Genomic DNA, 10,922 nt, shown 5'->3' on the forward strand with positions numbered 1-10,922 from the left:
TTAAGTGATCAAATCATAAAAAAGGATAACAAGTATTAGATGATCTGACTTATCTATCTGTGTCATATAGAATAACAAGATGAGAGGATGCAATATATCAAAGGAGAGATTTTTGCTAATCCTTGACTCTAGATTATAGAAATGAAAATGACAGGAAACGAAAGGAACTGAGGAGAGAAGTAAATATACCTCCAAATATGGAAGTAACAGGGGTAGGGTCCAGAGCATGGGGCATATCAGTAGTGTAGAGCTTTGGTATATGTATACTATAGGCCATACTATAAACTATACTATAAACCATAGAGCTCACCCACTGAGAGCAAAAGATAAAACTAAGCAACCAATCTTAAAAATTTGCTAAATTTAAGAAAGAAGGCAGGTTGGGTTGGCATTGTGCGAGAAAATTCTTGGACACTGGTAGAGGGAAGGTATCACTGGTGGGACTGGTGTTGGAACATTGTAAGCCTTAAACTATACTATGAATAACTTTGTATATCACAGTGTGTTAATAGGAAAATATTTTTTTAAATAGAAACATCTTGAGTGATCATTAGGTTTATGTCACATGACTTGCATGCAGTTAACCTGGTTTGATTCCTAGCATTGCACATGGTCCCTGGAGCACCACCAAGGGTCACTACTGAGCACAGAGCCACGAATAGCCCTGAGGAGCACCTCAGACTGTGATCCCACATCCCAACCCTAAAAAATAAAGTTATATAATCACTGTGATTTTTTTCATTCTTACAACAAAATTATCTCTCCCTTTTTCCATTTGTTATATCTTCAAGATTCATGTCAACAGAATAAAACATGTTTCATTTCATGCTTGACTTTTCATAGCCCAGTTAAAAAGATCAAATTCTCTCAAAATATTTCAGTGTACCAAAGATTTCTCTTACTCTTTAGATTAAGCACTAGTATTTTTTTTTATCAAGTCAGTTTCTTCGGTGGATTCTCTCTTCTTTAATAAGGTTCTTTGGCTTAGTCTGATCTTAACTGGCTCAGACTATTCCATTTCACCAGTTTTAGAGTTACTTTTATTCACCACATGACCTGATTCTTCCTTTGCAAAATATGAAATTTCTCTTGTACTATAAATTTATTTTCCATGCACAGCATATGTTTGAGTGACCATCAGAAAAAGCATAGGCCACAAAACTGCTGTTAATTGATGAGTACATTTCTGATGGCAAAAACTAAAATGATGAGTCCTTTTGTGATCCCACTCCAGTTTTGATCATTTTTATTTTCCTCTATTGAAGGGAATTGGAGAATGAAGCAAGATAACACATTGTAAGATGAGGGTACATTTTAACAGTATTTTAGCAATTATATTAAGTTGCTTTTATCAGCAAACCTGATGGTCACCAAATATTATATCTACATTACCATATGTATTACCACAGGGCCTGAAAAGGGGCTGTGATAAATTAATTGAAAGGAAAAAGGCAAATGCTGAGTGATCTCATGCATCTGTGAAATATAATGAAGCAAGGAAAGGAAACAGATAATAAAAAATATTTGCCAAAGAATTGAGTAACCAGGAATTCTGGGTAGGGCTAAAAAGTCAATGGGCCCATGCAGTCCTAAATTGTATACTCTTAGAAACCAATGCTACTTCAAAATATTTGTTCTCTGAATTAAAACACAATGCCTATTGTGTTTTCTGGAAGTCACAATGCTTCCAAAGAGAAGCATCAGCCCAATCAGCACATCTAATAATTATTGAATGGTTCCTGAGCAGCCCCGCACTGGTTGCTCCTTGCCTCCTTGCATGCCTGAAGTCATTACTATTGATATTTTTCTCAAAGTTGTTGTGTGCAGGGCTCAAGTCTCTATAGCAATCCTCAGCAGAGCTGGGATTCACCCTTGAGATGTAGGACTTACCTATGTCAAGACTGTGAGAAAGGTACAGGCTTGAGCCACTCTGTACTAAATAGAGCTATAACTCTATTCCCCATGGCCATTCTGCAAACATGTCAAAAACCTCAAAGATCCCAAGTGCCTGCTGGGGAAAATCCTATACAACACTTCCTAAGGCACCAAAGTTACCAAGGGGCAGAGAAATTGAAACTGCTCACAGCTCTGGAGCCCTTAGAGAAGGGAAGGCTGCAGAACCAAAGAGGTGGCATCCCCTGTCACCGACAGCTGCCACCTCTTCCTGAGCTTCACTGGAAAGGCAGGCTGTACCAGCAGCTACTTGCACCCACACTTTAGAAAACTCAGACTAAATATAGCCAATTTGCTCTCCAGAGCCAGCTCAGAACTGGTAGTGCTGCAACATTCCACTTCACAAAATTAGGGAAGGATCTCTTTGATGTATAGCAGCTGCCTTCCCTCTACCCCAATCTTTTTCGCTCTGGGTTTGCAAAAGGATACATGCAGGATCCTACCAGGCTGTGGGAAGTATTATAGATATGATCAGGCATATAACAGACCCCTTTGGGAAAGGAATGTACCAGGAATGGCTTAGGAGAAGCCTCATTCACTTCTGTCCCCATAAAGAGTTGAGTCATGACACCAGGACTTGAAGGGGAAATCCCCGAGGGAGCACAATTCTAAGCTCCATTCTGTTCTAGGTCCCTCTTCCCACCTAACAGTATGCTAGTGAAAGCTCATTCAAGCATTGCTCCCTTGGTTAGGCCAACCCTATCCGACTAAATGCCCCATTTGTTCTCAGACCTCCCACATTTTGTTACTTGTACTTTTATTTTAGTGTTTATATCATACAGTCCACTCCCCTTCATTGTCTCCTTCCAAGTCAAGGCAGGGGGCAAATCAAGTAGGCCCTGCACCCAAGCCTTACTCTTCCTGCTTATGAATGCAAAAGTCATAGCCTATCGAAACACCAGTGACAGTTTGACATTTCCCTTTCTTCTCTCATCAACTATATGCAGAAACTCTGTCACTTAGTCCCCGAGAGTGTGTGCATGTCTAGGCATAGGCTTAACTAACCAGTGGCCCAAACTCTAATAAGTCATCACAAAGATAACAGCAAAAGTCTTACATAGTCTTGTCTAATGAGTGTCAACTCCAATTCCTCTAGCACCAGAATACATTAGGACAGATAAGAGCAAAAAGGTGATCAGAAAGTAATCAGAAAGGGCTGGGCTAGGCACTAGACTTCAGGATAAGAATAAATTCTGTCAGTAGATACAGGTTTAGCAGGAACCACAGCTGGCCGAGAAGAAAGTTCAAGGTCACCTTTCTTACTCCCGGTCACCTGGAAGAGAGCTATTCAATGACGTGCTTCTGTTCACTATACTCAAGCCCTGAAACAGAGATGAAAGGGAACTGCTAGTGAATGTCTTGTGGGCTAGAGCAGTATTTTTCAACCAGGAGTAGGGTCCTTGTGTGCCCCAAGGATATTCCAAGTAGCCATTGATGAATATGACATAAATGGAAGGCCAGCATAAGACTAGAGGTCAGCTAGTATGAGGGAAGACAGAATAAATCAGGTCAAAAAAGGGCTATACTTGGAAAAAGTTTCAGAAATACTGGACCAGAAAACAAATAGGAAAAAGAAAAGACATCCCCATGTAGATATCCAATACAAATGGACATAACATCTGGTCAAGAGATAGCACAATTAGTCATTTATCCATAAAACATGAAAACATTAATTAGAAAACAGAGTTGCACTTCTATGATCAAAATATTCAAAATAGCCAAGGCATATGAGGAATCAGCCTAAGTGCATATCCACAGGCATTGGTAAACATGCTTAAAGGAAAACTATTCTGCCACTTCAGAAAATTAAATGATACCTTTGGGAACAAAATAAATGATGAGTATGACAGATAACTCATATCTATCAAATATCAACAGATAATTAATAAGGCTATACTAAGTAAAATAATAAAGTTAAAGACTTTTACCAAATTGTTTTACTTATAATTAGAATCTAAGGAGTAGGGCCGGAGAGATAGCACAGCGGTGTTTGCCTTGCAAGCAGCCGACCCAGGACCTAAGGTGGTTGGTTCGAATCCCGGCATCCCATGTGGTCCCCCGTGCCTGCCAGGATCTATTTCTGAGCAGATAGCCAGGAGTAACCCCTGAGCACTGCAGGGTGTGGCCCATAAACCAAAAAAAAAAAAAAAAGAGAGAGAGAGAGAATCTAAGGAGTAACTGGGAAAGAAAAACCAACATATCTGCAAGTCTTAGCAAAAATCTTGGTGGTTGTTGGAAGCAAATACTATTATTTTCAGGAGTGGGTTGAAAGAATGGGTAAGGGTCTTTTGGGATAAAGGTTGGAAGCACTTTAACCTTAGTAATAGGTTATAGTGAAACTTATACATATAGAGAAGTTGGACTATGTTTCTGGAATTCTATGTTATAATCAAATGTAGTCTAACTCAGAAAAAAGGAGAAATAAAAATACTTTGTGATAAATGTAATGGAAGAAAATCTGTCTATTAACATCACAGTACAACACACACAACCAGCAGTAAGAATAATTTATTCCTAGTCAGTTGCTTTTACAACATGGACTCTGGAGATAAACATAGTTGGAAGTTCTCCTTAATGATGGGAAGGAATCTATTCTGGGAACCAGCTATAGTAATTATCTCCTTCATTAATTTTTTTAAAAAAATACCCATAAGATCATAAGATCTACCATAAGATCAATCAGCCATAAGTTAATACCTGCCACATCAAGTGAAGGTGCATACAGAACTCACATTGAGAAGTAGAGAAGTGAGTCAACATCTACAATGCCATCTTCTTCACTCAGGTGTCATGTTTGGTGAAATCCATGGAATGGCACATCTAGTATCTCTCCTCTCCCATAGGCTCTTGATAGAAAAATAACTACAGATGTGCAAGTCCATAAAAGATAGACATGAAAGACAGATAGCTATGACTTTTCTCCCTCTGGGTCCCCCTGGCCTGCTGTAGATACCCATGTTATCTCTGAGCTCTGGGTAGGCAGTATTACAAAGACAGGTGAAGCTATGAGGGCTAAGTTCAATGTTGGCTGCTATGTTAACAGGTCCAACCAAAGTCAGAAAACATAACCTGAGCTCCCCATAACAAAAATGAGGCTTGTGTTCATTTCTTTTCTTCCTTTCTTCCTTTCTTTCTATCTTTCCTTTTTTTTTGTTTTTGTTTTTTTCTGTTTTTTTTTTTGTTTGTTTGTTTTGTTTTGGTCACTCACAGCAGCAATCAGGGGTTACTCCTAGCTCTACACTCAGAAATCTCTCCTGGCAGGCTCAGGGGACCATATGGAATGCTGAGATTCGAACCACCATCCTTCTGCGTGCAAGGCAAAGCCCTACCTCCATGCTATCTCTCTGGCCCCATTATTTTCATTTCTTGAAACATTTTTGAATATCCCAATATAGTACTTTGATCATTTATAGAGCCCACAAATTCCCAGGACTTAGCACAATGGCTTCTTTCTGCTAATAGTGTCTAATTACTGTGTCCCCTTATTCTCTTGAGCATAGATATTATAAAATCAAATAATATTTGGGATATATTTTTATATTATTGAGTGGAAAACTGGACTAAGACCACAGCACTGAATAACCTATCAGAAGTCAAATTGGTAAAGCAATTTGTTCACTTAGGGTTGGAAATTTAGATTCTCAAGCACAGATGTCGTGTCAGATTTGTATCCTCACATTTGAAATCTTTTGGGGGATATGGAGGGATGATTCTGAATAATGGAAAGTATTTTACTGCTATGGTAGAGGGCTATTTTATTATAAATGAAACAATATGAATAATGTTTATGTACTCCAATTTATTATACATCTTTGAAGATGCAGTAGAGGCAATAGGCTCAAGAAGTAAAAAAATTCTCAGTAACTAATAAAGGACAATAAAGTTAATACTACTACCATGGCAATTATATTTTACATAAAAATCAAATTAATGCTAGATTAGGTTAAATCTATACAATGCAATAAATTATATTCATTCAATTTTTAAAAGTAGAGAATACAAATATATTAAGTAGACACACTAGATTTCATTTATGTGCTTATATTTTATAAAAATAATACATTGGAAGGCAGTAATGTTATATATATATACTTTTCATGCTGATTTTGCCTTATTTTCTGATTATTGTATAAATACACATTTCATCATATTTTTGTCATTTTCATTTTAATCTTCTATTTACATTAATAAAGAAAAATTTGCTTAAAAAAGAAGTAGAAAATTCAATGTATTGTCTAAGAATTTATACTTCATTCATGAAACAATTACTGTGGTCCCTGAAGTGCCTGGCATCAGGCTTGTACAACTGAATAATATAGCATTATGCCAGAAGAACTATTCCCTCAACCTCTGTGTAATGCTGTAAACCATTTTGTTAGAAAACATTATCTCAATTGTCAATACCATCTGCAGTATTATCTATAGTGAATAAATTAATCTAAGGTATTTGATTGCTATCCCCTCTTATCAAGGTACTTGTTTTCCAACTATTAGTGATTTATTCAGCATTTACACTGATTCTTGATGTTGCTTTTTGTTTAGAGACATTGGATGCCAATATAATGCAGGTCTGAAAGAAGGTTATATAGTTGGACCCTGTTTTATTGTTTGTTTGAAAGAATACTAAGTTTCCCAAAAGCCCATAAATGTAAGTCAGAGGTCATAATAATCAAGCTTAGAATTATAAGTAGGATGTGGTAATTAAATTCAAAGAAGAAAATTTAACTCTGGGGTAACCATGAAACAATAAACAAAGGGCATCTCTTTTTCATCTAAAACTCAAGGCTACAGGTGTAGCACAATAAATGAAATCCTTACTTGCTCTTAACATTTCTACAAGTTCAAGTTTACTTAAGACAGCAAGTTACACATTGTTAAAAAAAACTTAATGTTTTGCTAATTAGATTCAGTGGTATAAAGAAGTGAAAATTCAGAATACAGAAGACATGACCATTTGTATAGTTTTGTTTTGCTTTTTAAGAAGACGAGGAGGTAAAATAACATTATCTAAGATCTGGATTCCAAGAGTCCTTCTAGAAGTCCTTTAATATTTCCAAGTATCCTGAGAAATAAATCATAAATATGCACATCCTTCAAGATATACCAAATTAAGCTAATATATTATCTATCTCTTATTCCAGTTCCTCTGGCACTTTTCTGGCATAGTCAGAGTCCATATTGCCCAACAAGCTGGTTGAGAGGAGTCATTCACTGCTTTTGATTAGAACTCTGTCAGGGGTGACCATGTAGTGAGGACTATTTGGCATCCTTGGTCCAAATTCACAAAATACCAATGACAATCCCCAACATATCCCCAATGAGACTTTAGATCTCATAGAATTGAGACCCTAGTTACCCCCATAGTTCAGAACCACTGCTCTAGAACATTCTATGTCAAAAAACTAGAGGATAATAGTACCAAAGTCTTCTCTACCTTCAAATCTCTCCAAAACTCATTACTTTATGGTATTTGGGCTCCCATGAAAGCATCTACCACTATTTTATTTTCTATAAGATGCGCCTGATCATAAGATACACATAGTTTTTAGACAAGGAAAACAAGGGGAAAAGGAAGGTCACAGCAGCAATAAAATAATCTTAAACTAAAGCTCAATATGTGGTGATGAAAATACATTAACCTGATTACTCGTACAATGTGATATGTCTGTGCAATAAAGGGGGCATAACACATTTCCCCCATCTTTTAGGGGAGGAAAATGTGTGTCTTATGGTATAAAAAATATGGTAAGTCCCCTACTAGAGTCACTCACCAAACTTCATTGATCTGCTTCCCAAGCATTCTACAAACATTTGCTGGGCACTTTTATTTATTTATTTTTTTTGCAAAGGTACTGTGCTATATTGGAAATATAAACTCAAAGATTGCATAGTTCCAATTGTCAAGGAATAGTCCTCAGAACAGTGAGAGATTGAATATGATAAAGTTCAAGTTAGATGTAAGAAGGAGTCATGGAAATTTGACAAAGAAGTTTCCTTCCACAGATAGGAATGCAGAGTTTGAACAGCTCAGCTCTTAGGACAAATTCTCAAAAGATGAGAAGTCTTTCACAGATTAGGAAAGACCATGGGGAAGTAAACAAAAAGACACAGAGCAGAACAAGAATACTGCCTTCAACAAGATGAGAAACAAGAATCAAATGTGCGGGGCTAGAGAGATAGCATGTAGGTAAGGTGTTTGCTTTCCATGCAGAAGGTCAATGGCTCGAATACCGGCATCTCTATGGTCCCCTGAGCCTGCCAGTAGCGATTTCTGAGCATAGAGCCAGGAGTAAGCCCTGCGCGCTGCCAGGTGTGGACCCCCCCCCCCAAAAAAAAAGAATCAAATTTGCCATGCATCTTAAACAACGTCCTTAGTTTTTCAAATTGAGACAATTTTAACTTAAGTCTAAGATCTCCAGGTTTCTATATAAACAATAACTTCTGTAATGTCTAGATTACTAGGCATAAAACAATCCACCAGACAAAAAAATATGACTAGGGGCCAGAGAGATATTGTGGAAGTATGATATTTGCCTTGCATGCAGAAGGTCACTGGTTCGATTCCCAGCATCCCATATGGTCCCCCAAGCCTGCCAGGAGCAATTTCTGAGCGTAGAGCCGGTAGTAACCCCTGAGTGCTGCCAGGTGTGACCCAAAAACCAAAAACAAAAATGAAATGACTAATTCCATATTTCTTTTTTTTGTTTTTGTTTTTTTGGGGGGCCACACCCAGTGGTGCTCAGGGGTTACTCCTGGCTGTCTGCTCAGAAATAGCTCCTGGCAGGCACGGGGGACCATATGGGACACTGGGATTCGAACCAACCACCTTTGGTCCTGGATCAGCTGCTTGCAAGGCAAACACCGCTGTGCTATCTCTCCGGGCCCAAATTCCATATTTCTTACAGTGAACAGGAAATTGTGATTAAGTACATTGTAGACTGGCAACTGGAGGGAGTATCCTTACTCATTCTGGGACAAAGAAGAGTGAAAAGGAAGACATCAATATTCAAGGTCATTCATTCAAAGGGTGAGCAGAAGAGTTTCCAGTAGTTGAACTTAACATCAGCCTCAAGTTCAAGAACTTTATGGTGATAGGTTTTGAATTGAAATCTGAAATCACGTCATTGTGAATTGTAACAAGGCAGAAAGCCAGATCTTCACCCAACCATTTACATTTGCATGTAAAAAGTAAAACTTAGAACATTCTTATATATATAAATGTATATATACATTTATGTATATATAAATAATATATATAATATAAAGGATATATATTTATGTATATATAAATTATATATATAAAGAGATAATTACAAATAGCTAACTGGGATGGGGGATGGGAATCTCTGCTCTGGGATAATCCAAGTCAATAGTTTCCCAAGCTAATGAATGTTAAACATAGGAGCATAGGAACCGGGCTATTGTTACTTCACAATAAATAGTAATTTTTTAAAAGCACATGTCAGATCAAAACCCTCCTTTTCTCAGTCATACCAACTCCTCCTAGCGTTTAGATTACAAGGCCCAGGCTCATTTCCCACCTACAAGGAGTCATGCTCTCTCACCTTCCAACCCCAGTGTCCCTCTGACCTGAGTCGCACATTGAACCATGATCCTATCAGTGAACGAAAGGTCTCGAGTCCCAAACTACAGCTCATTTCATTCTAGCATCTAGGCACAGTGATCTCTAAATTCATATCCCAAATCTAATTTTCAAAATTTCCTCCAGATCTTTCCTCTCAAGGAGAGAGAAAAGCTTGTGTTTCCAGGTCAAAAAATCTTGCACAACTCGGGACCTTTCACAAACTGCCCGTGCCAAGTTTTCAGATAAGAGTTCACCAGAGGCAGGATTGTCACCTAGATGGAACTCAAAGCCAAACATATGGAGTGGTCTTCAGAGACAAGGATTCCCCAGACTGAAGAGGTTGGTTGAAATTGCTTCCCCTGGCTGATTCATTTCGTTTCTGGAAAGTTTGCTAACACTAGAAGGGCTGTATAAATAGTGCCAGGTGTGGGGACACCTCCTCCCTCAGGGTGCATCTGCTGAGTTGGCAAGTGCACTAGGCACAAGGGGCCTCGACCCAATGGCAGTCCCTGCTTCCTGATAATTGCACCTGTTGGGGGTCCTCTCTCCCCACCTTCTGGACCAGGCTGAGTCCTCGTGTCGACCTCTGTGCCTTTCCCTCCATTTCCAGTTCAACATTTTGGCATGTTAGGACTCTAGCTATCTCCAACCCCCTAAGTCCTGCTCACCTAAATGTTTTGTATTTTTATTTATTTATGTTTTTGCAAAGCCACTGGATAAAGCTTCCATTGGCCTTCTCAGGCTCAGGTGAGTGCCAGGAGGTTCCAGGAGGAAAGGGCCCCCGCTAGTCACCACCCTCTCTCCTCTCCGCCCCCACGTTCCCCCCAAGCTTCAATCGGGATGTGTGATTTGGGGGTTAAGGAGCTCAAAATGCCCCCAGCATCCCTTACCTTCCACAGCCATTCTCTCAGAGCGTCCCTAACGCATGCATAATGTTCTCGGTCGAGGGACTCCTCCTGCCCCGTGCTCCCCCCAGCCTCGCTCTCTCGCCTAGTCTTGCTGCGCTCATCTGCTCCAGAACCAACCTGCCGCGTTCACCACGCACAGCGAGGCAGCCGGCTCCCAGCTTGGCTCAGGGGACGCTGGGAAATGAAGTCCCTTCCTTTATCCCGGGCCAGAAGAGCACCCTAAATCTTCGAAGATGTTCGGCATAGACATCGTATTGTGGGAACAGTTATGCTTTTAACTGACATCCACAGAGTCATTGCTCGGGGAGTCTTGGGAGCATCCCGCGGTCTCTCTTCTCTGGAAGCGGCGGACTACATTTCCCAGCATGCCTCACACAGGTTTTTCCTCGGGCTCTCGGATCAGACCCGTGATTGAACCTTCTCAGTCTATTAGCCAGGGTGAGCACCGTACAGGAATGGTATTGGGGAGAGGCTGA

General features: G+C 39.4%; 1 protein-coding gene across 3 annotated transcripts in view; it reads right to left on the reverse strand.

The window, feature by feature from the left end:
- Positions 1-10,569, reverse strand: part of SAMD12 (sterile alpha motif domain containing 12) — an 838,974-nt gene extending 828,405 nt beyond the window's left edge. For 2 of the 3 annotated variants that reach the window (XM_049773520.1, XM_049773522.1), the window contains exon 1: positions 10,429-10,563. In XM_049773520.1, coding sequence (XP_049629477.1) covers positions 10,429-10,441 — 13 coding nt within the window. In that variant the 5' untranslated portion in view covers positions 10,442-10,563. Of the gene's footprint in view, positions 1-10,428 lie in introns of all 3 variants that reach the window. The other variant, XM_049773519.1, reaches the window with a different exon arrangement.
- Positions 10,570-10,922: the final 353 nt, after the last annotated feature.

Source organism: Suncus etruscus, chromosome 5 (genome assembly GCF_024139225.1).
Source record: "Suncus etruscus isolate mSunEtr1 chromosome 5, mSunEtr1.pri.cur, whole genome shotgun sequence".
Taxonomy (NCBI): Eukaryota; Metazoa; Chordata; class Mammalia; order Eulipotyphla; family Soricidae; genus Suncus; species Suncus etruscus.